The sequence below is a fragment of the Vicugna pacos genome, chromosome 11 (genome assembly GCF_048564905.1).
Source record: "Vicugna pacos chromosome 11, VicPac4, whole genome shotgun sequence".
NCBI lineage: Eukaryota > Metazoa > Chordata > Mammalia > Artiodactyla > Camelidae > Vicugna > Vicugna pacos.
The window spans coordinates 25,769,889-25,793,984 of NC_132997.1; the positions used below are offsets into that span (position 1 = coordinate 25,769,889).

The following is a 24,096-nucleotide window of genomic DNA, read 5'->3' on the forward strand; positions in this document are numbered from 1 at the left end:
TGTCTCCTTTTCCTTCCTCAGTGTTGGCGTTTCCAGATCAAAAGATGTGCCCCCGTTTGGTCCACCAATTCCCAAAGGCGTTACTTTTCCGAAGTCAGCGGTATTTCGGGACTTCCTCTTAGCCAAAGTCATCAATGCAGAGAACGCAGCCCACAAATCTGAAAAGTTTCGAGCCATGGCCACGCGAACGAGGCAGGAGTACTTGAAAGATCTGGCGGAGAACTTTGTCACCACCGCGACCGTCGATACCTCTGTGAAGTTCAGCTTCATCACCCTGGGGGCCAAGAAAAAGGAGAAGGTCAAGCCCAGGAAGGATGCCCACCTGTTCAGCGTTGGAGCGATCATGTGGCACGTCATAGCGCGGGACTTCGGCCAGTCCGCCGACATCGAATGTCTCCTTGGGATTTCCAATGAGTTCATAATGTTGATCGAGAAGGATTCCAAGAATGTGGTCTTTAACTGCTCCTGCAGGGATGTCATCGGATGGACATCTGGATTAATGAGTATCAAAGTGTTTTACGAACGAGGAGAATGCATCCTCCTGTCCTCGGTGGATAACTGTGCGGAAGACATACGGGAGGTTGTTCAGCGGTTGGGAGTAAGTAAAAGTTTCATTTTTCCCACCATCCTTAAGTCTTCAATCCCAGATTCACGATCGCTTCCACTGTGGAAATTCCTTGCTGGTGATGGCACCCAGGGAATGAATGACTTTCTTATGGATAGAACTGGGTTTTATTTTTAATGTTTTTATTTTTTAAAAATTTTTATTGAAGTGTAGTTGATACGCACTGTTAGTTTCAGGTGTACAGCAAAGTGATTCAGTTATACATGTAGATACATATATACGTTCTTTTCCATTATGGGTTATTACAAGAAATTGAATATAGTTCCCTGTCCTATATACGTAGGTCCTTGTTGTTTATCTATTTTATGTCTAATAATGTGTGTCTGTTAATCCCCAACCCCTAATTTATCCCTCCCCTCCCCTTTCCCCTCTGGTAACCATAGTTTGTTTTCTGTGTCTGGGAGTCTGAACTTAGGTATTAAATGCTGTGTCCTTTCGAGCTGTTGCAGAATCCATGAATGGTGGAGAAGCACCTGTTACAAATTGCCTGGAAAGGAAGAGGGAAGGCATTTTTCAGAAGGGAACATCAGGACATATTTTTATAGGGTTTAAAGAAAAGACAAGAGAATTGACTCAGTATTACGTCTGTCTGCAGAGAGTGACATGATGGTCCCTTCCTAGAGGGAAATTAATAGGCACAGAGTCACTGCTGACCGTACGAACAGTCACACTAAGTCCTCTTTGCAGCCTCCACTCTGTGCATGTTTATACAGTAGGTATTTTTGTTTAGTCTGCCAGATTAAATATGTTATTCATCTTGTAGCTGCAGTTTCTTACAGAGGTTTTATAGAATTATTAAGTTAGAAAGACAAAAAAAAAAGTCGTAAGAGAGATGGTTATTTTCAGTACAGATAACAGTTGTATTTCTACTTCATATTTTAACAAAGGAAGATGTAGACATTAGTCTGAGTATATACAATAGAATTGTAAGAATAAATCAAACGTAAGAGCAAAACATGCTTTGGCAAAAGAATTTTTCATGTGTAAATCTTCCCCCAACGGACTGTATCTTTCATTAATTAGAAAAGATTTAGTCAATTAAAATCATGAGAAAAGGAGAAATTATACCCATTCCCTGCCCGCTTCCCTCCCACCAAATATAAATCTGTCACTCCAGACCGCACGGAGGAGACAATGCGGTCGAGTCGGTGTCAGCCAGCCTTGGAGAAATAATGTCATTATTTGCAGACACTGTTTACAAGAAGAGGCTTCAGCGTATTCAGCAGGATTGTAGGGTGTATGTTCACAAACCTGGATGTGATGATTAAATACATGATTCGTTTGTGTATCTGGAGAATTGAGTTTTCCTTCTGAGTCTCAAGACACATTGTGCTTTCAGTAATGTTGCAAATACTTTTCTTTAAGGAGATTCACTGAGTCATCATAATCTGTGCTCCTGAAACTCCAACACCAGTGAATGCCCCTTCACCAGCCACCAAAATGTGCATCTCAGAGGGAGGGTGTAGCTCAAGTGGTAGAGCGCGTGCTTAGCACGCACAAGGTCCTGGGTTCAATCCACAGTACTTTCCTCTGAGAATAAATAAGTAAGTAAACCTAATTACCTCCCTCACCAAAAAAAAAGAAATAAAGAAAATAAAAGAGAAAAAATGCACGTCTCATAGGTTCTTACACATTCACTGTCCTGTGGGTTCCATTCTACCGTTTTCCTAAAAAAGTGACTGTATTGCTCATGTGACTAAGGTGCCCGATGTCTAGAATTTACTTTATTTTTTAATTAAAAAAAATTCTTTTTGCAGGGGGGCAGGTAATTAGATTTGTTTATTTATTTATTTGATTTTTCAGTGAAGGTGCTGGGGATTAAACCCAGGACCTCAGGCATACTAGGCATGCGCTCTGCCACTGAGCTATACCCTTCCCCCTTGGAATTTATTCAAGGAAAGATATTCTGGGTCTCGGAGGACTTGCAACAGGACATATTAGAAACAAACCAATCCAAAGACATTGAGGGGCTAGAACGTAAGGTTGGTACTGGGCAGTAGCAACAGAAATGGAGAGGAAGAGATTGCTCGAGTCATCGTAAAGATACTGGGACTCGATGCTACTTGCAGATGGTAAACGCTGCGCCTTTTATAGTGGTGGACAGTCAAGTCACAGGTGTCTGTGATGCAAGTAAAGACACATATAGGGAATGAGAGCTCACGCCTAAATGGGCAGGCGGACCGGTCGCTCTCAGAAGAACCCAGGCTTGGTTGAAGGCCCTGCTCTCACCGTCTTGAAATTCTGATTTTTTTAAATAGAAGTACAGTTAATTTGCAATGTTGTGTTAGTTTCTAGTGTACAGCATAGTGATTCAGGCATACAGGTATATATGCGTATTCTTTCTTGTAGTCTTTTTCATTATAGGTTATTACAAGGTACTGAATATAGTTCCCTGTGCTGTGCAGTAGGTCCTTGCTGCTTATCTCTTTTATATATAGTAGTTATTATCTGCAAAACCCAAAGTCCTAATTTATCCCTCCCCCCACCCTGAAATTCTAAATAAATTTTGACCTAGAGGCCCTGCATTTCTGTTTTACACCAGACCCTGCAAATTATGTATCCAGTCTCGGGTACCTGGAGAGGAGGGAACCATATTCATGTGATGGTTGTGTCCATGCAATGACGTGAGCAGCTCCAAGTAAATGGAGAGCATGATCCTTCAACCTTTGCACATGTTAAGCAAGGAACAATGGGAAGGGTTTAGCTCAGTGGTAGAGGGCATGCCTAGCATGCACAAGATCCTTGGTTCAATCCCCAGTCCCTCCATTATATTTAAAAATAAATATATAAATAAATAAATCTAATCACCCCCCCCCAAAAAAGAAGCAAGGGAAGGGATAAAGAAATCCTGAAAAGCCAAAAGTAGAGGATGTGGCAGGTCCTTGGATGAAATAAGGGGAGGAGATAGAACAGACTCAGGGACAGCTGGACCATTCACTCTTCAACTTGATATATAAATGTTAAATTTCAACTGAAAGTCACATTAATGTTTGAAAGAAGGCAGGGCACGTGTCGTACGTGCAGTCTTTGGTAGGAGAGCTTAGTTGAAACAAAGCTGATAATGAAGTGAAGGGAAGATCAGTTCAAGTTGTGTATGTTGCCAGAGTACTTTTTCAGCAGTTTTAAATTAGTTCAGTCCATAATTGGGGAAGCTTCAATTTTTCAGAACTTCACCTCTAAGACCAGCAGTCCCTTTCCCCATTTTTCTAAGCCCCGGACTCTCTCGTGTGTCTGCGAGAAACTGATTGGCAATGTGTGCACCGCGGCGGTAACCATGGAAACGCCAGCCACACGGGTGATACACCAAACCTGCTCCGGTCCCACAGCTGTACTTACAGTCATAGGTCTTATTAAGTAGGAACCCGTGTATTCCGAGCATGTTTCATGGAAACGGAGCGTTTATTAAACTGAAACTTTATGCATTAGCTTTGTGCTTTGCAGGGTGCAGGTTTGATACCTCCCGGCTTTAAATTTCCCACAAATGAGTGATGCCTGGTTATCCAGCGATATTCAGGGAGCCCATGTCTTTCTTTCAGTGCATGTCAGCTAGTCTCAGTAAGCACTTTTGAGGGTGGTGCTAACTAATGATTGGGGTGCTTGCCTTCAGGAGTGAGATGCTGCCTGCTGCCCTTGTCCACAGATGCCAAGGAGGCTGGCTGGCCGACTGGCACGTATTTGATCTGACTGGTCCTTACACCCAGGCAAGCCCGGGCAGCCAGTATCCAGGGAAGAGGTCCTGGAAGATAGAGCAGGCTGTCTCCAGGGCCCGGGCACAGGGAGTGCTTACAGTTACCCTAACATTCTGACCTCCCGCTGCTGCCCACGCAGGGAGCTGGTCCCTCAGGGTGAGCTTGGAAGTGCTTTGGGCCAGGCCATTCTTTAAGTTGAATCAAATTGTCTAATAGGTTTCATTGCTCGATGGGTAAGAGTCTGTGTTTTGTCAGTTGCTGCAGCCCATCTGGAGCAATGGAATTTCCATGTGTAAGAGCCAAGTCAGTTGGCATAGAAAGGAGAGGAGGGATTATCAGAGCTTGTCCTAAGCCCGTGGGCTCTGGGTCGGTGGCCTCTAAGAAAAAGGAGGACACCTGTTACCAGGTTTGCCTTTGAAGATTGAAACCATCCTTTTCCTTTTATTTTCTTTGCACATGATGCCACGGCAAATTGTGGTGAAGTCTGGGTTGAAATGTGTTGCTGTCATGTCACTGCGCGGCCCCGGGGGGGCAGGGCTGTGATCCTGGGGGAGGGGCGAGCACAGTGGCCAGGGTGCCCCCCCCAGCAGCACCTCTGACTGCCTCCTCCCTCCTCAGATCGTGACCCGAGGCTGCGAGACCGTGGAAATGACCCTGAGGAGGAATGGGCTGGGCCAGCTTGGCTTCCACGTGAACTTCGAAGGAATTGTTGCAGATGTGGAACCTTTTGGTTTTGCATGGAAGGCCGGCCTTCGCCAGGGGAGCCGCCTTGTGGAGATCTGCAAAGTGGCTGTGGCCACGCTGACCCACGAGCAGATGATCGACCTTCTCCGGACGTCCGTGACCGTAAAGGTGGTCATCATCCAGCCCCATGACGACGGCTCACCCCGGAGGTAAGCTCGGGAGGCTCCCACCACGGCTCGCCCCTTGGTGGCCACTGTCTCAGGTGCTGGTCTACCTGCTCCTGCCAGGACTGCAGAAAATGTGGTCAAAGGCATCTTCGACCAGAGTTGTCTGGACGTGAACTGTTAGTGCAACTTAACAGAGCTTTGAAGATGTCATTAGTGTGTAACTGATGATAAACTGTCATTTCCTAAGCAATTCACTGGGGCGTGGAAGTCACTGATTAGCGAGTTAAGAGAACAGTACCCATGTGTGTGCAGGATTATTGGGGCATCAGATACACTCTGTTTGGTGACCACTCCCTTCTGGTCCAGCTGGTCCAGCTGGTCCAGGGCATCCTCATAAGCTGTTGTGAGTAACATGGGGAAAGAGGTGCCTGGACTTGGAAAGCTCAGAGGTGGGTAGGTGGGGGGGAGGGGCAAGGATAGATTGGAAAGTGATACCCGTTCCATTGTCAATAGACAGTAATGATGTTCAACATCAAGAAAATACCAGGGGTAGGGTGGGGAGGGCATAGCTCAGTGGTAGAACGCGTGTTTAGAATGCGCGAGGTCCTGGGTTCAATCCCCAGTCCCTCCAGTAAATAAATAAACAAAAAAATAAATAAATAAATCTACTTAACCTCTCCCTCCCAAAAAAAAAACACCAAAAAAATAAAAGGAAAAGAAGTTATTAAAAGAAAAGGAAAGGAAACATTAGGCCAAAAGGAGAAAGAACGCTCACTAAGAACAAGCCATCCACCTTGTACGGCAGTGTCAGGAGTGCCAACTGGACAGCACTCCCTCTGCCCGCATCTCAGATGGAGCGCCTACCAGCTGCCCGAGAGCTCTGGCTTGGGAGGAGGGGTAAAGTTTGCTTGGAATCCAGGCATTAGACATGTGATCATGAGCAGGCCCCCTGCTCTTTCTACACCTCGTTTAATATTCTGCAAGATGGGGGTTGCAGTACTGCCTACCTCATACTGCTTTATCAAGATGAAATAAGATGGTGTACGTAAAACACTTAGCACCCTTTGCCAGAACCATCACCCCACTCATTTTAGTTAAAAAAAAAATAATAAAGTAGAACTTTCAGATACTGATTTGAATTTGGGGCTCTATGGGAAATTCACACTCAGAGATAGCAAGATTACGGTGCCCACGTTCTGACCTTCTTTCTGCAGTCTCCTGAGCTCATTCTTTCTCCTCTCTGCATCTCCTAAACCTGTCCGATGGCGCTTCCTCCATCGATGTGTTCTGTATCTGTACCGTCCAAAACAGGAGCCACCAGCCGCATGTGACTCGCACACACTTGAAATGTGATGAGTGACGCTGAGGAAATGGATATTTCCTTGTAAGGAATGAATGAAGATGTCATCAGCCCCAAGCCGGCTAGTAGCTGCCATATTGGGTGGATCAGTTCTAAACCATGACATTTTTTTTAAAAGACAAACCAGCGACACACCACCCTCCTCTTTGGTTAACGTGTGCGATTTTGCCAGTGTGTTCCTGTTGGTTACCTTTCCATTTGCTCCCGGCTTGACTTTCTATGGTCTTGTTTCCTAATAGCGATTTGCCCAATTAGGTTTTTTGCCCAAGAGGTTTACAAAATAAAGGTCAACGAGCTGATATTCCTCTTGAGAGTAGCAGTCGCATGTCACGGAAATATAAGCCATCTTTTGTTGCCTTGCTGGATTCTATCCCATTAAATCCATTTGCTCCTCAGGAGTCCCATAAATCACCCAGTGGTATGAGGAGGAAGAAATCAGAGACAAAAACTGTTTTATTAAAAATGCGACTTGGAAGTAGCAGAAAGGAAATCGTTCAGCCCTTGAAGCTGAAGTATTTGGACATGAAAGTCTTTTAAAATAAAATTTAAGCCAGCTATTAGAAGTTTTTCCCACATGGGAAGATTTCTGTCTTCATTTGCTAGAGTTACAGATTTGTAAATTTCATGGTGGGCATCGAGGCTTTTCATCTGTCTTAGAGGTTGGTTACTTCTATAGATTTAGACAAAACCGGTACCATGTTCTCCCTTTGGGTTCAAAAACAGCATTTCTCTTCTATTTTTAGTTTCAGTCTACTGTTGCTCAGTAAGACTTTTTTTAAGCATTCAGGAGATCTGGTTAATAAAAATGTTAAAGTTATCATTATATTTGGTATTTAAAACATATGATTTAGAAAAATAGACTTTCCTAAGAAATGCTGAATTGGTTTTCAGCTCAAGTAGATAAACAAACAAAAACTATTATTTCAAAGTTCCGCCTATTGTTTTTTGATCCAAGGACATGTTATCTGCTTTGGTCTACACAACACACTAATTCTTTGTTTTAAAGCAAATTCTCTTATTGAAGCTATTCAACATATTTGGAGATTTTGCCTGTATTTCCTCAGAATCTCATCACTAATATCATTCCCTGAAAAGATCCGGAATTTTCTCCTGATTAATTTGGAATAACTGTCTCCTGGAATTTAACCTTAGCCAAGATGAGAATTAGCTATTTGCCCAGTAGTAACATTCCAAAACTGGCATGCCTACCTGCGACCTTTCTGTAATCCACAAAGGTCCTGAGCCTGTCATTTCAGAGTCTTCCAATTCAGTCTTCCAATTTTCTGTGACTTTGAATTTGTAAATTTGCAAATCCATATTTTTGCTCATTTTGGATTCGTATTACGCCTGTGGCTCTCTGGGCGGCCTGATAAAAGTACTGGCTGTTGTCAGACAGCCTCACGTAACAGGAAGCCATCCTTGCAGGGACAGTCCCTTGCCTTAGTCTGCGATGTTAAGTATGAAACGTCATTTTCCATTTCATTCACGCTGTAGGCAAATTTAGCCTTCTGCATTATTAGGTCCGTTTTTAGAGAAACTGTAGGGGAGGATGTCTAAGAGGAAATGAGTAGCTCTCCACTCATGTTGAAAATTAAAGCACACACCTTCTCAGCAAAGTACCACGACTCCGACAGCAAAATATACAAAGGCGACTCTCAAGGTAAAACTGCAGGTTTGATTTGTGCCCTGGGAAATTACCCATCATTCACAAACTGGCTCTTAACTGCCTGTCATGGAGGGGGCCGAAAGAATCCATTGATTTAAATGGACGTGTGTGTGTAATTTTTTTCTTCGAAGCTGTCTTTAATGTAAGAGTCAAAAAGAATGGCCAGTGAATGAATTGCCAGGTATTCTCAGTCTTCATGACATGGTGAAGAATAGAGCAGAGGATGCATGGATCCTTTTTTGCCATTCATCGGTTTCGAGTTTTGTCCTGCAGGAGATCGAGGAGAAGGCATTGTCCTTGGAGCCCATCTGCACCTGTCCTCAACGGGGGAGGCCTGTAGTGAGAACAGACTCACTCCCGGTTGTCCCCAGGTCGGGGGGTGTTTGCTTATGACCCAGAAGCTGCTGGAGTAAATGCAGTCTTTCGCTGAGAGAGCATTTGTGTCGAATCAGAAGGCACCAGCGTTTTGAAGTCCGGTTCTCTGGCCTCGGGGAGGTGGTAATTCAGCCGTCCCACGGCTTGAAAGGAAGGCAGGGCCGTTTTTTATTTTCCTCTTGGAGTTCCGGAGAACGGAGAACATCACGCCAGGGAGGCTCCCTCTGGGAATGCGCATTAAGTGATCACGTGCTGGGATTGGGTCCAGGAATGGATTTCTGTAGACTGGGGAAGAGTAGCAAGAAGCAGTGAGGGAATAGCACTCTTCAGATGGAAATGAGGTTTGAAAGGGAGCGAGGCTATTTCCCAAGCCAGGTGGTCTCTGTGGCAAAGATGGAGCAGCGTTTAGAAGAGGGTTCATTAAGCATTCCTTGGTTTCGTGCAAGGCGTGGTGTGGCCTCAGTCCCCAGCCTTCAAAGGTCGCTGACATCCTATCAATGTCATTTTTAAAGCACATCAACTTAAAAGGCTAATATAAAGGAAATAACAGCTCATCAGAATTATGCACGAGTTGTTGTACAGTGTGAGTGATTTCGGAAATGCGTCCAGTAAAAATGGAAATGAAATTCCTTACTGTGGTGCATCTGTCTTGTGTGATTTCTCATACTTTGTTGACACACTCTCCAAGACATATTGTTCTATATAATGGAAAACAGTGGAAACGATCTCATGTCGTCATGAATCTAAATCGTTATTCTCTGACCATCCTGTAAAATGGAAGCGATACGTTCTTGCCTTCTGTCTTGCTGCCTGTTGCCTGACCGTCCCTGAAGTATGCAGAGGGGGACGTGCGAATAGAAACGGGAAGGAAAACTCAGTTTTGTCAGATTAGCAGTTGGTGGATGGATGGATGGATCAACAGATGAATAGTGAGTTGAAATCTGGGTTTAAAGTGAGGCTTTAGATTAGGATTCCAATTTATTTGGATGGAAAAGGAAAATTGGTTATATTTGGTATTGTCTCACGGTACCTCCGGTAATGAATTTTTATGTGAACTGTGAAGAAAATACGGAAGTCAGGGTTCTCAGAGTAACCTGACTCCTTTTTGTCTGTGTGGCATTCTGAATGCAGTCCTTCGCAGTTACATTTTTCCTATTTTAAATTTTATTTTATTTTTTGCTTTTTTTGGTGGGAAAAATACTTTTTATTTTTATTTTTATTTAATGGAGATGTTGGAGATTGAACTCAGGACCTTTGTGCACACTAAACGTGCACTCTGCCACTGAGTTCTACCCTTCCCCCCATTTTTGCTATTTAAAAATGGGTTTCTCAAACTAGACCGACAGCTTATTACTTAAAAATAAGCATCCCATCGCTAAAAACACTCTCACCCACTCCAGTGAATAATCCGCACCTTAGTGCCTACGACCCTTTTTTTTTTTTTTGCCACTTGAAATGTGATACATTGACACAGTGACTGAAATACAAAAGGGGACGGTGAAGCCAGAGTTCTCTGTTAGTTAGGCAAGTAGCTGTCTCATGATGGACAGGTTACACCGGGCTGTGACGATAGGCAGCCAGTGGATACTCTGTTTCACGGAAACATGTTCATCAAAGATCAGACATGAGGGGGACGAGAAATAGGTCAGGGGTAGAGCGCATGCTTAACATGCACAGGGCCCTGGGTTCAATCCCCAGTACCTCCATTAACATTACTAAATAAATAAATAAACCTAATTACCTCCCCGCACCAAAAAAAGCACCAGCAACAGAAAAAATCAGGCATCAGATAGCTCTTGAGAATCTTTTGTTCAACTGTGATGTACACAACACAATAGAATGTTATTCCTCAGCTAGCTTCCTGAGGGAAAAGAAAGAAAACGAAGTGCTTGGCTGCATGAGGAACTTTCTCTGCCCTGTTTGAGGTCTCATGCTCTGTTAGGTTAGTGGTCCCTGCATCTGGTCAGAAGGAGAGCAGGGAAGCTGATGAATTATTCAGCACCAGACAGCCTCACCTCCTGTGTCGTATGACGCCTTTCAACCTTTTCGGTCCAGGACCTTTATTCAAAGGGCTTGCTGAAGTAAGTTTATGGTCTGGGTGTGTCTTGCTATCTACAGTCGAGATGTCTCTCCTCTTCTGTCTGTAAATTAAGGAAATCAGTAGAAAAGTTAATTACTATTTCATTTCATGCCTATTTCATGTATGAGGCTGCCCTAACCTTCACAGGAAGTTATCCTCAGTGGTTATCTCCCTGTTGGGAGCTTTTGATTTTTTCTACAACAGAAAGAAAGAGTTGGTGATTCAAGTGAATGAGCATCAATTACCCCTGTCACCTTGTTGGATAATTTGGAAAGAGTCTTTTAGCCATTAGCAGTCTATTAGCATAACAGATGTTAAAATGATTAAAATATCGGTGATTACTTCAATCCCTAGGGCTGTAAAACGGCTCTTTTACAAAGTGCATAATATGAAAGAAGCAGGTAGTTCATTCATTTGAGGGGAAACTATCTGCTTTTGCTTCCAAAGATTCTTTTAGCTCCTGTTGGAAACTGTGACATGATGTGGGCCACATCAGCTGTTCTTTGGTACTTTTCTGAGATCCCGGCCAAGGGTTTTGAGGATTCAGAAAACTGCCGCTTGGCTGGGCTCAAGCAGACTTGGTCCTGATGGTCAGGGTGAACTTGTCCCCGATAAGCAGTCTCACCTTTCCGGCCTCTCTGAGTCTTCTTCTGAAAATCGTTGGAGGTTTCCTTTGTATTGCCTCCAACATTTTTGCGAAATTGAAATGATGTCCTGTCTGTTGAAACCTGTCAAGTGCTGTACCAGGTAAGTGTGGATTAGAAGTAAAGGATAGCGTTGCAATACATCGGAAGGCTTTTCATTAGACTAGTGGGTTCAGTTAAAGGTTCGCTGTGATGCAGCCAAGCCAAGTAAAACCAATAGGCAATTTGAGAGCAAATGCAAGTTATAATTACATGATTAAGCTGTGGCTGCAGGTCCTGCTAATTTGTTCCTTTTTTTTTTTTTTTTTTTTTTGGTAAGAATACATCTCATTCCTTTAAACTTTCTCAGTTCTCTAGGTTTTCTGGGGGGTTTTTGTCTGTTTGTTTGTTTCGGTTTAGTTTTTGTTTTTGATTTGTTTTGACTACTCTTCAACAGTCTTTGTCCCTATTCATTATCCCTGGGGCTTTTCCCCCTTTAAAGTAGCACAAAGTCGTGGGTCCTACTTTGATATAAGATGAAAGAATAAAATAAGAAGATAATGGCGCATTGTTTATAGGTAAATGGACACAGGAAATTTCACAGCCCTGATTGTCTGCAGCTATGATTGTTACTGTTAAACCTTACAGTTCCAGAGTTCTATAAATATGTATTATCTAGAAAGAGCTTTCATGAAAATACATAGGTCTTTTGCTGTTTTATTTTGGTTTCCTCTCTTTTATAGAAGCAAAAAGATTTATTTAAGTAATGTTATCAGTTTGTAACTAATTTCTTTGAAGCTGTCACTTCGGGAAGTTTATATACATTTTGTAGAATTTAATCCAACACAGGCTACACTGTTACTCTTCCACTTGCAGGAGGAGATGCTTGGGTCCAAAGAGATTATCCCATTTCTGAACTACCCATTGGCAGGTCTGGGTCTAGACCCCAGAGTCAGCGCTTCTCCCTTCAGTGGAGAGCAGTGTGATTGCCATAGAGGCTTCGTGCTGGGAGTGAGTAGAGGAAACTGTGCCACTTGGCTGGGCTCAAACAGCCTTGGTCCTGATGGTCAGGCAGCCGAGGTTAAAGTGCTTCTTTAGAACTGAGTCCACAGCCCAGCCAGCAGCGAATTTTACTTTCAAGTGCCCGTTTATTGATGGTCAGTGGAGGGTCTTTCCAGGAAGCTGGAGGCATCACTTGAAAGGAATGGGGCCGTGTGTGGATGCCATCTCTGCGACCTTGCTGGGTGTCTCTGAAGTCACAGGCCCACAGGTGCAGAGCTCGCCCAGAAGCCGGGAAGGGGCAGCAGCTGGAGACTAGACATCTGCTGGTGGGAGACCCTGCTTTAGGCAGCAGGGAAGAATGCTGATGAGTGTGGATGTAAGTTAATGAGTGTCCCTTGTGCAGAAATAAGCCACCCCAGGGAGTCCGCCATGCTGGGTTGGTTTGTATTATTTGTCAGAATAAAACAGTAAAACATAAGATCCTCTGAGGGCTCCAATTAATGGAATGCCTTGTGATTCTGACCATATTGTAGTGTCACTTTTTTTCTTTTTTTTAAATTTTAAAAAAAGGTTGTTTTTTTTAATTTTGGGGAGGTAATTAGGTATTTATTATTTTTTAATATATTCTTTTATTTTGGGAGTGGTAATTAGATTTTACTTATTTTATTTTTAGAGGAGGTACTGTAGACTGAATCCAGGACCTTGTGTATGCTAAGCATGCGCTCTACCACTTGAACTATACCCTCCCTCTCTCATGATTTATTTTTAATGGAGGTGCTGGGAATTGAACCCAGGACCTGGTGCACAATAGACATGCCCTCTACACCTGAGCTATGCACCACCCCCCCTCGTAGTGTCACATTTTCACTTAGCGCATTTTTAACCCTTCTTGGTCTACGGAATGTTTTGCCTTCCAGGATATACAAATGAGAAAGATCAGACTTGGCAAAGTTACTGGCTAGACAGGCAGTGGTGAAAATTATATTTATTTTGAACCCTGAAGCTGGGTGTGTATTGCTCTCTACCTGGAGTGTTCATTAGAAGCATCAGATGACATGTTCATTTGTCACTGAGCGAAGAGGGAGTCGGTATGCCCACGTGTAAGGGATCCTCCATTTAATGTCTTTATATATATATATTCGTTTTTATTTACTTTTTTGTTTTTTGGGGGAGGAGGTAATTACATTTATTTATTTATTTATTTATTTATTTATTTATTTATATTTTTTTTAGAGGAGGGACTCGGGATTGAACCCAGGACCTCAGCCTGCTAAGCATGTGCTCTACTGCTGAGCTGTACCTCCCCCCACCACCTCATCCAGTGTCTTAAGTGCCTCCTTTTGGCAACTACATCATGAAAACAATCCCAGAAGCTACAAATGCAGGTCATATCCACTGACTCAGTTTGGTCTGTTTAAAGGAGACCAAGCATATGTGTCAGTGAGGTCTGAATTTCTGCACTAAGGCAGGAAAGCAAAAGACGGAAGTCTTCAAAAATGTTGCAATTGCGTACACGACGAGCAGCTCACTTTTTGTGGCACGTCTTCGTGTGCTAGGTCTTTTTCGCATTCAGTCAGTTTGGGTTTGATTGGCTTTTACTTACCAGCCAGAGATGTGTGTGGTGTGCCCTTCACAGCAGCCAGGTTGGATGCTCGGATGAGCTGGGGCCACCCCAGGGGGAGAGAGGAGTGTGTGCAGGGGCCGGTATAGCTCCGTTTACCGTAGATGCTGCAATGTGAGGGCCTCTGCAGGCTCATTTTTAATTCTTATTTTATTCCTCTTCCCATTTCCCTAAAAATTGGTTGAATTTCCATATGTATCCTTCAAGGACTTCCTCATACATATGGAGCAGAACTGAGTTTCACTAGGTTTGATGATACGTTACAATTAGCATTATTACAAATAGCAGTTGATGTCTTGGTCATAGAAGTAAAGCAAAAATCTAGTTTGTAAGAGTAGTTGCTATAAAAATGTCACTTAGTAACAGAATTCATTTTGATTCTAAAACAAAGCCATTCTTTAAGTTGATTTTTATGAGGGCAAAAGAATAGCCATGTTTAGTATTAAAAGATCACTCACATATGACCTTGTGCAAGAGACTGGAAATGAAATAATTCGACCCTGATTCCTCAACTTCATGCATTGCACACATTTTTGTCAGCCGTCTCTCAGATATTAGTCATGATTATGCATTTATATAACAGCTTTCTTCCAAGATTGAAGCTAAATTGCAGCATCTTCCTGAGGACTGCAATCTATGAGCATGAATTAAAGACAGCACACTGCTCAGTCACCCGCCTTCCTTTTTCTCCTTCCTTTTGAAACAAATTCAATAAACTTGAAACCCAAGCAAGCACTGGAAATGCAGGTTTCCCTTTGGTCCCTGGGACTCAAGGCTCACGTTCCTTTCATTCAAAACGTAACTCCAGGACCTTTAACTTCCATGAGTCTCCATTCAAGATTACTTGGCTTGTACTGTTCAGGCAACCGCAGCCTTTGAGACACCAAAGCCCGAGGTTCAGGTGAACCTCCAGGGACTTGCAGGGAACAGCGGTTGGGACGGAAGACAAGAGCAGGTGCTCTTGATGTTCTGCTGTAGACGGTAATATCCCACCTTTATGATTTCTAAGTAGGTTGGAAAGAGGTGTAACCTCTTACTTCACCACCTTGAGAATGGCAGCGCGGCACCTTGCCCTTGTAGACTTCGCAGAGGGCGACTGCTAGAGTTTTTCTGTGGACTCTGGAATGTCTAGGGAGAGGCACTGTCTTCGTCAGCGTGGTGGACTGGGGTGACTTACCCCGACACTCAAAAGTGGAACTCACCGTCTTCCTGTGTTCTTGCCAAACTCCACCAGTTGGCTTCACAGGTTGACCTTGCGCATGTCAGCAGTACTGTGTGCACTCTGTAATTAGCGGGGAACTTGACGGGTATCTGACTCAAATGACAGTTTTCAGGATGAAGGGTCTTACGTCCCTGACTGATCACTGGAGCCCACGGGAGAGCACTCAGGAGGTGACCTCGTGGGGAGCCATGGTGCTGGTTTAAAGGAGGGACCGTGGTAACTGAGACCACACGTGACTTGGACAGGGTGGGCCCTCAGGTCTTCCCTTGACTGTGACAGCTTTTCCTTAGTTCGCTTTTTGCTTGTCTCAGACTCAAAAAAAAGTGACACGTGACTATGATTCTTGATGATGTAATCATCTTTTCAAATGCCTGTTCAGGTTATATATGAGGCATTTTTAATCTATTAAAATTCGTTTGTTGCCCATGCTCCGTGCAAGTGATTCCATGTATGCAGACTGGTTAGTGACGTATCTGGGTCTGTCCAAGAAGCTGGCAAGCTACATACAGAGACAGAGCGTATGGGTGTGATACCTGAGTGTGGTATCTGTTGGTTAACCAGAAGCCACACGCATGACTGGACCCTTCTGACCCAGGCTGGGTACTGAATAGACAGGGTCACCAGGGCTGTGCCTCAGGGTAGACGGCTGTGCATCAGGGTCTGTGGGCCGTGATGCTGCCTCGGCGCCGCCTCGGCGCCGAGCATCCCTTCTCACCATCTCCTCTCGGCCCAACAGAGGGTGTTCGGAGCTCTGCCGGATCCCCATGGTGGAGTACAAACTCGACAGCGAGGGCGCTCCCTGCGAGTACAAGACCCCCTTCCGGAGGAACACCACGTGGCACCGGGTGCCCACGCCCGCCCTGCAGCCGCTGCCCAGGGCCTCCCCGGTCCCCGGCACGCCCGACCGGCTGCAGTGCCAGCCGCTGCTCCCGCAGAACCAGGCCGCCATCCCCCGCAGCACCTCCTTCGACCGGAAGCTGCCTGATGGCACGAGGTAACGCTGGTGCCGGTTGCTCAGGGACTGCCCTGGGGAAACTGCAGTGAGAACTTCAGATCGTTGGGGGCACCTTGATGGCCCTCGTCATTTCTTAGTTAGCTTGTTCTGACCAACCTGGCAGGCAGGGCGGCTGGACAGAGACCCCCGATGCTGCGGTGCCTGGGGTCTGCCCCTCTCCTGGCCCAGCGAGGGTGCTGATGGCTGATGGCAGGTCCTCCCCACGGACTCCGCCCCCCAGGGCCGCGGCTGTCCCTCTCCACCGCCACCCTCCTGCCAACTCGCTCTCCAAACCATCATGGGAAAGAGACCCCACAAACCATCCTGCAGGAGTCTCTAGGCAAATGTAAACACTTCTGAGGATAAATCAAACAAAATTGCAAAATCCGTGATTAGCTCCTCACATGCTCCTCTCGGTAGTAAGAGGTCCCAAGAGCATTAGCATTTCTTTGCTTCTCTCTCTGATTTTAAGCAAAGTCAGTTGCCTTTAAAATTAAACAGTTTTCCCCCTGAGAGAATGCACTCAAAGCTCAATCCCCAAAAAATATAATAAAAATAAAACCTAAGTCCACTAGTGTGAGAAGTGGTGGGAATTTGGGGGCTGAGTCATTGGCACAGGTAGTTTTCAGTGAACAGAACAGTAAATTTGTCGCGTTGTTGTTGTTGACTTATACTCCTGCTGTGTTAGCTTTAACGTAACTTACAGGCCGTACAGACACCGTGAGTTTCCTCAGAGTGTCTGGTCAGGCTCTGGTCTAGATCACACGTTGATTGTCAGCAGGTGTCACCTTGTCCTGTTACTAGCCCTCTCTCAGCCTCCAATTTTCTTTTCTTTTTTTTTAATTTTTATTGAAGCAGAGTCAGTTTACAATGTAGCATCAACATCTGGTGTACAGCATCATGTTTCAGTCATATGTGTACATACATGTATTGGTTTTCAGATTCTTTTTCATTACAGGTTCCTTGCAGGACCTTGTCGTTTATCTCTTTTATATATAGTAGTTTGTGTCGGCTAATCTGAAACTCCCTGGCCTCCAGTGTTCTCATCTGAAAAATAAACCTGGCAGTAAAAGAGACCTCCACAGGGCATTTTGAAGGCTGCGTCAATCAACAGGTGTCAACTGCTTAGAACTGTCCTTGCATTATAGGAAGCCTATATAGGTGTTAATAATTAGTTAATGAGATTAAAACATGTAGTCTTCCTCTGCTCCAGTTTATTCTTAGAATGAGCACAGGAGTGGTGTTACTTTAATTTGGCATTAAATCATCTTTATTTTAATTAAGCTTTTTTATTTTGGTGGGGTAATTAGGTTTATTCATTCATTCATTCATTCATCATCCATCCATTCATTTATTTAATGGAGGTACGGAGGATTGGCCCTAGGAGCTCGTGCATGCTAAGCACGCACTCTACCATTTGAGCTACACCCTCCCTGTAATTTGACATTAAAGCATCTTGACTCTGCGTCTCCTTTATCAAAGGTCTGATGAGTTTATCAGCTTCCCATATTCAGAGAAATGCCTACAGTCAGTAGCCCAGGTGATAGGAGTGACATCAGGAAGGAAAGGGGTCCTCAGAACCTCCCTTACAAGTGGAGAATTTAGCAAGTTGTAGCGACGGGTTCTGATGGCAGAAGGGAAACTTGGCAAGCACGTCTGCATCAAGCGAGTTCTCACGAGCGTTCCTTGTGTCTGTGTGTCTGAAATAAGTCGGCTTGCATTCCATAGATGTGTGAAAATAAATGCTTTGCCAAATTTAGAGTTTTCTTTCTGCATCCGTTTTAAATATAGAACCAAAACGTGCCTTGCGTTCAGTTTCACAGAACACGTAGTAGCGATATTCCCATAATTCTGTATTTTGGGAGGGTTCTACTGCTGTTCCTCCTGTTTCACTTGATTCAGCGTCTGCACTTTAAATCTTTAGACGGTGTGGCCTTGCTCCTGCCACGTCTCTTTCGTGTAATAAATCACCAACCATAAACCACCTGAAATCTCATGGCCTCGCCCATCCTTCGTTTATTTGTTCAGGATTTATTCCATTTCACATTGCAGTGTGTGTTTCTCCCTTTCCTTTGTCATTGTGAAAATGAATTCATTTATAAAACAAGCCAGGCCGAGATGCTGACACCCCCCAGATCCCTCAGCGCCCTGTTAATGATTCTGGTCAACATTTCAGAAGTTCGCCCAGCAACCAGTCCTCCTCCAGCGACCCGGGACCCGGCGGGAGCGGACCCTGGAGACCGCAAGTTGGCTATGACGGGTACGGCTCAGTTTTACCCGTCTGGGGCCCCTGGGCAGGGGGGCTTATCTCTGGGGCTCATTCAGAAGCACTTACTGTGCACCTGCTGAACACAAAGCCATGGAGGGGACAGAAACTTGCAGACAGGTCTTTGGTAAACTGCTTGTGCAGGCTGGACAGCTCATCATTTCTAGTGAGCTAGCCCTCATTTGTCTATATTCTGAGCTTGTCTGTTTTCTTTCTCTCTTTTTAATAAAGGAGAGTCTTTCTGAGTATGTGAAAATTAAGGATCTGGGGATCTGGGGGCGGTGGCCCTTGAGAGGTTCCCTTTCATTTAAACTGCTGACAGAGAATAAATTCACAGCCTCCCTTGAAAGCGCTTTTTCTCCAAAACCCAGCTCAGAATCGGAGAAGGCGGGTTTAGCATCGACACGTTTTCTTGGCCTCTTGTTAGAGAAGAGTGGACGCTTGCCCCCCACACTGGGTGGGCCAGTCCGTGTGTGTCCGGGAGCTGGTGCGTCAGGCTGCGCCTGAGGATGCCTGCGAACGGGGGGCGCAGAATTGATGGATATGGTAGCTGAGGGGAAACGCACCTGCGCTCCGGGGAGGAGGGCCCTGGCAGTGGAGTCCTGCTCTCTCCTGGCAGCAGTGTTGGTGTGTCGTTGCAGCTGAGTCTCACGTCTGCCCCTCGAAGGAGCTGGCTGCCCTGATGTAGACGAGGGAAGGGCCAGGTCAGCCGAGGAGGACTTTGCCTGGGACCCTCCTTCCCTCTGGTTTGGGCTAAGAAGTACCCTCCCCCTCCAGACGTGGGGTTCTTAAAAGTTGTACATAAAGACGTTTTTCTCAGTGTCATTGCGTTTTCAAAGTAGAGGGGAGCTTTTTTTATATCCATGGAAAAATCATGTCTGGCTTTTTCTGCCAACCAGGATCTGGAACTGGGATTCTGTAAGTAAGGACCTCTTGGTGATGCGAATAAATCTTCTGCAGTTTCTCAGGGAGGAGTATATTGTCATAGCTGGAGTTTTCACGAAACAAAGTCCACTTGGGTGTAGTCTAGAGCTGATCAATCTGATTTTCTTCCCTTAACAACTTTGATATAAAGATGTATTTAATGGTGCACGTGTTCTCGGCAGAAGAAAACCAGCAACGGCAAGAGCAGGGAGCCCGCCCTCAGCCTGTCAGGGACGAGCCGTCTGACCCCAGACAGCCCTTCCACCTCCTGGCAGCCGCCTTCTTTATCTGTAAATGGCGCCAGCCCAGTGCCTCTGTTGACCCAGGGGTGAGATCAGAGCCCCCAGTTCCAGATGCTCTAAGCCTCTCCGGCAGGGCTGAGCCAACAGACCCACCTCCATCTGCCAGGACACAGCCTCTGATCACAGGTCCTGGGCCTGTCCCTCTGGGGACCGGTGCACACGGGGACACTGGCAGGGCGGGCAAGGCAGGGCTCAGCTCTGTTTCCTTTCCAGGTGCCAGTCTCCCCTGCTGCTCGAGCACCAGGGCTCCGGGCCTCTGGAATGTGAAGGGGCCAGGGAGCGGGAAGACACCCTGGAAGGAAGCAGACACCTGGGTAAGAAGGACCTCGCCCCTCCCTCCTGCCCCACCTCCCATCGCTCATTTACTCCTCCACTCACTCGGCGCGTGTCTGCCGAGCGCCTTTGAGCCACCCACCTGGGTGGGCCCTGGACCTCCCAGCATCACTGGGGACGTGGTCACACTGGCTGTGGTTTCAGTGCCTGGGAATTGGAGTGTTAACTTCATGGTGGTGGTTCTGCCTGCTCTTGGGACATACCTGTTGTTAAGACCAAAAGGTCCTGGAACCACAGTCCTGTTCGCTTTCACCCAACCCTCCTTTGGTTTCCTGCATTTCTTTGCTCTTTTGTTAACACTCAGAGTGAGATACTCAAGTCTCCTCTCTTTGTGTGGCAGAAACCAAGTGGCATGGCCCATCCTCCAAAGTCCTGAGTTCCTATAAAGAAAGAGCCCTGCAGAAAGACGGAGGCTGCAAAGACTCCCCCAATAAGCTTTCTCATGTAAGTCCTTTCACCAAAAACAAATGCTCATTCAGCCGTTCTGACCAGTTTATTAGCGCTGTTGCCAGGGCTTCTCAGGGGTGTGTCATTTAAAGCACAAGGCTCTTGGGTGAAGTAAGAAAAAAAATAACTGAACAAAAAAGTTAAGTATTTTTTTTCTCCTTGATTTGTAAAGAACCTCAAAGAAAGGTCCTACAGTAGATTACTTGGCACAGGCAAGATTGTAGCCTCGGCCTTTGATCCTTGATGTTTTTAATCTGTTAACTATTATCCACCTGTGGACATAACACAGCAGCGGAAACTGAGAAGTGGGGTGTCTGGTCAGAGATACCCCGCCTGGAACTGGCCACTCCATGTGCAGCTGCAGACGATGCCTGATTAGTAACAGCCACGGCTGATACTAACACACAGCAGGATCCACACGACACCCAAGTGGTTTGATTCACATTTTGCGAAAACCCTATAGGGTGAGCCAGCCGTGTGGGTGATGGTAGCTCAGTGAAACTTACTTTCTGGTTAAATGTGAAAACGGGAATTGCAGTTGGCCAGTAAAGCCAACATTATAAAGTAGCTTGTTTTTCAGAATTTGCAGGCGTTTTATAAGCTCCTGACCCGAGTTGTTCCTCTCCTCCTCCGCGTGTGGCCGGCGAGCTTTACAGCTGAGCGTTCCAGGCGAACACGTGTGGCGTCCCTCTCTTCACCGTGTCCCGACCCCGCCGGCCTCATGTCACTAATTGATTCCACTTGCACAGGGAGGCTGGGGGTGGGAGTGAACTTGAGAAGATGGATGTGTGATCCAAAGGGCAGGGGGGCTTGCTTAGGGATCCAGTAAGATGGAAGGAAGGAAGGAAAGGCCAAACCACTGGAAAACAGATCAGGGCTGGACCGGCTCTCACGACGTCACAGCCCTTTACTGATGGTTCAGGTCTTGTTAGTCTCCCCAGGCTGAGCAGAGGGGCCGTGTCTATGCAGGCACATCAGACACGGACTTTTGCCCCGTTCTCTCGGCTCTGTCTCCCAGGGACATCAGAGCCGTCCCGTTTACTCTCAAGAGCGCCCCCTCTCATCAGCCCCGGGGCTGCACTGACTTGGGCTCTTGGAGAGACGGCTCGTGCATACACTGTGCTTTGTGGCTGCAGTGTCCTTCTGTACATAATAGCTCATTGGGTCCACACGTTAATCACTGGGCTCCATGTCATAAGCACAGAGCGGGGCTGAGTGACTGACCAAAGTCCCACCACTGTGATCCCAACCCGAGTCTCTGCCCCAAACCCAGGACTGACACTGTCATTCATCATAGGAGCATTTTCTGGACAAAAGGCTGCCCTCCCTTTTCTGTTAATTTCCCACATGCTTTCCCAGCTTCTGTAACCTCCATTAATTGCTTCCTGGTTGGTGACACCGTGGCAGGAGTTTTGTGCATCACGTACAGAGAGTTGAGCAAAGACTTAAAAAGATACCCCTTTAACTTGAATTGTGGGAGGAATCATGATTCAGGGACTCTTACATAAAACCAAGCTTTTTTTAAATGTGTTCCAAGTTTTTTGTTTTATTTACGTTTTTTTTTTTTTTTTTTTTTTGGTGGAGGAGGTAATTAGGTTTATTCATTTATTCTTGTAGAAGGGACTGGGGATTGAACCCAGGACCTCAGACACGCCAAACATGTGCTCTACCACTTGAGCTATACCCTCCCCCTAAAACCAGGATTTTTTTTTAAGTAAATGCTTGCATTGCCTTACATGGAAGTGTGAGTAGAAAGGGTTTGGGTGAAGTCCTCTGGTTTATAACTTTGTGAGTCTGGGTGACAATCAGCACCTTCATACGGAAGCAAAGTACGGGGTCTGTTTGAAGCCTTCCCGTTTCTCCTTCTCCAGATTGGAGATAAGAGCTGCTCCAGCCACTCCAGCAGCAACACGCTCTCCAGTAACACCTCCAGCAACAGCGATGACAAGCACTTTGGGTCTGGGGACCTGATGGACCCCGAGTTGCTGGGGCTGACCTACATCAAGGGGGCCTCCACGGACAGCGGCATTGACACGGCCCCGTGCGTGCCCGCCGCCGTCCTCGGCCCCCTGCACCTGGCGGGCGGCAGGGCCCTGGTCCACGGCCGGGCAGAGCAGTGGGCTGACGCCACCGGCATCCCGGGGCCCGAGGACGAGCAGGCCAAGATGTACGCGGTCCACGGCTACGCGCCTGTCTCTACCGGCGGTGCTGCCGACGGCAGCATGGGGGACCTCAGCGAGATCTCCTCCCATTCCAGGTAAGGGCCTCCCTGCGCCGCTGGCCAGCACCCGCGTGGGGTACCCGGGCCCCTGGGCGCCACCCGTGCTGGGGTGGGAGCGAATGCCCCTGAGATCACGCCGCCAGCCGCCAGGCCATCTGACTTCAGAGGAGATGCTTGTTTCCAAAGTCTGATCTGAAATTTGCACAGTAAGAAGTCCCTTGTCGGTGATAGCCACTTCCTTTCTCTTTAAATCTGAGAGAACACTCAACAGAGATGCTGATTGCTCCCGTCAGGCCTCTCATCTCTCTCCCAGTCCAGTCTGTCGTCTCAAAGTCTCGAAGTTTTTAGGAGAGGCGGTGGCAACCTAGACGGTGCTCAGGTGACAGTGAATGGTAACACGGGGTGGCCGCTGTGTCGTCTGTGTGACGCCCAGTGATGAAGGCACAGGCCCGAGCCCGGTCCTCCCCTGTTCCACGGGCCCCTTCGAGGACTATGTCTGACAAGGCAGGTGTGTTCAGACGGACAGTCCGTTTTTTAAAAAAAATTAAGTCTAGCTAAATTGAAAGGAATTATGTTCTAATTGTAGATGTTTAACATGTGACATTAAAACACCTTCCCCAGGGCCCAGTCCTCAACCCCAAAGTGGGAGCAACCTCAGTCGCACTCAGGGACACCAGACCCACTGCCAGCAACCACGTGGTTCAGGGGAGGTAGACAGATAAGGTGTTTTGTTTTATTTTGTTGTTTAATTTTTCAAATACAGTGTCTGCAACATGCAAAGACCCAGAGATGAGCTAGTTTACTGTGTTTCCTCGTTTCCTCTGGAATCTGTAAAAAGTCCATTGTTAATATCATTCGTAATTTTAGGCTTTTTTTATTTGCTTCCTCCACTGAATTACTTCCTTTATAATAGGGTTTTCAATCAGGGTACATGCTAATCAGAGATTTCAGAACAAGATTAGATTCCAAGGAGCTTATCGCCCAAGCAACCCTGTCATAAACTCTTTCAGTAGCAACAACTTGTGACTGATTCTTTCATACATCACTTAAAAAAACATTAACTACGTGTGAATAATGCTTAACTTGTATCAGGCCCTGTTCTTAGTGCTTCACGGGTAGTAACTCAGATAACCTTCAGAGCAACCCTCCAGAGGTGGAGAGTGTTACATCCACGTCCACGATGAGAAGACTGAGATTAGTGAACTCGCCCGGGGCCTCCCAGGGCCAAGGGCGGAGCTGGCATCGGGCCAGAGCCCCGGGCCACACCTGCGCGTCGGGCTGGCTGACAGTGCCGCCTACCTGCCTTCCGAAACTCTGCCATTAGACCTGTCATCGAAGTATTTGAAACTTTAAGTACTTGTAAAGTAGTTCCTGGTCTCTATTTTGACTCATTTTTCATAAAACATTGTATTGTTGGTTTTCCCGAATTAAAAAAAAATCTTCAGGTTTTTATATTTCCGGGGATGGTCATACAGCAATTCCGCTCCTAAGCGTA

The 24,096-nt window shown here is 46.1% G+C and overlaps 1 protein-coding gene and 1 non-coding gene across 6 annotated transcripts in view; both read left to right on the forward strand.

Annotated features, from left to right (window-relative positions):
- Window positions 1-24,096, forward strand: part of SIPA1L2 (signal induced proliferation associated 1 like 2) — a 194,934-nt gene that overhangs the window by 142,409 nt on the left and 28,429 nt on the right. For all 5 annotated transcript variants that reach the window (XM_072970955.1, XM_072970953.1, XM_072970957.1 and 2 more), the window contains exons 8-14: window positions 22-598; window positions 4,933-5,207; window positions 15,851-16,108; window positions 18,285-18,368; window positions 19,814-19,914; window positions 20,274-20,377; window positions 22,252-22,637. In XM_072970955.1, coding sequence (XP_072827056.1) covers window positions 22-598; window positions 4,933-5,207; window positions 15,851-16,108; window positions 18,285-18,368; window positions 19,814-19,914; window positions 20,274-20,377; window positions 22,252-22,637 — 1,785 coding nt within the window. The remainder of the gene's footprint in view (window positions 1-21; window positions 599-4,932; window positions 5,208-15,850; window positions 16,109-18,284; window positions 18,369-19,813; window positions 19,915-20,273; window positions 20,378-22,251; window positions 22,638-24,096) is intronic.
- Window positions 5,724-5,796, forward strand: TRNAS-AGA (transfer RNA serine (anticodon AGA)). The gene has a single exon. It is a non-coding gene; the product is annotated as a tRNA-Ser (tRNA).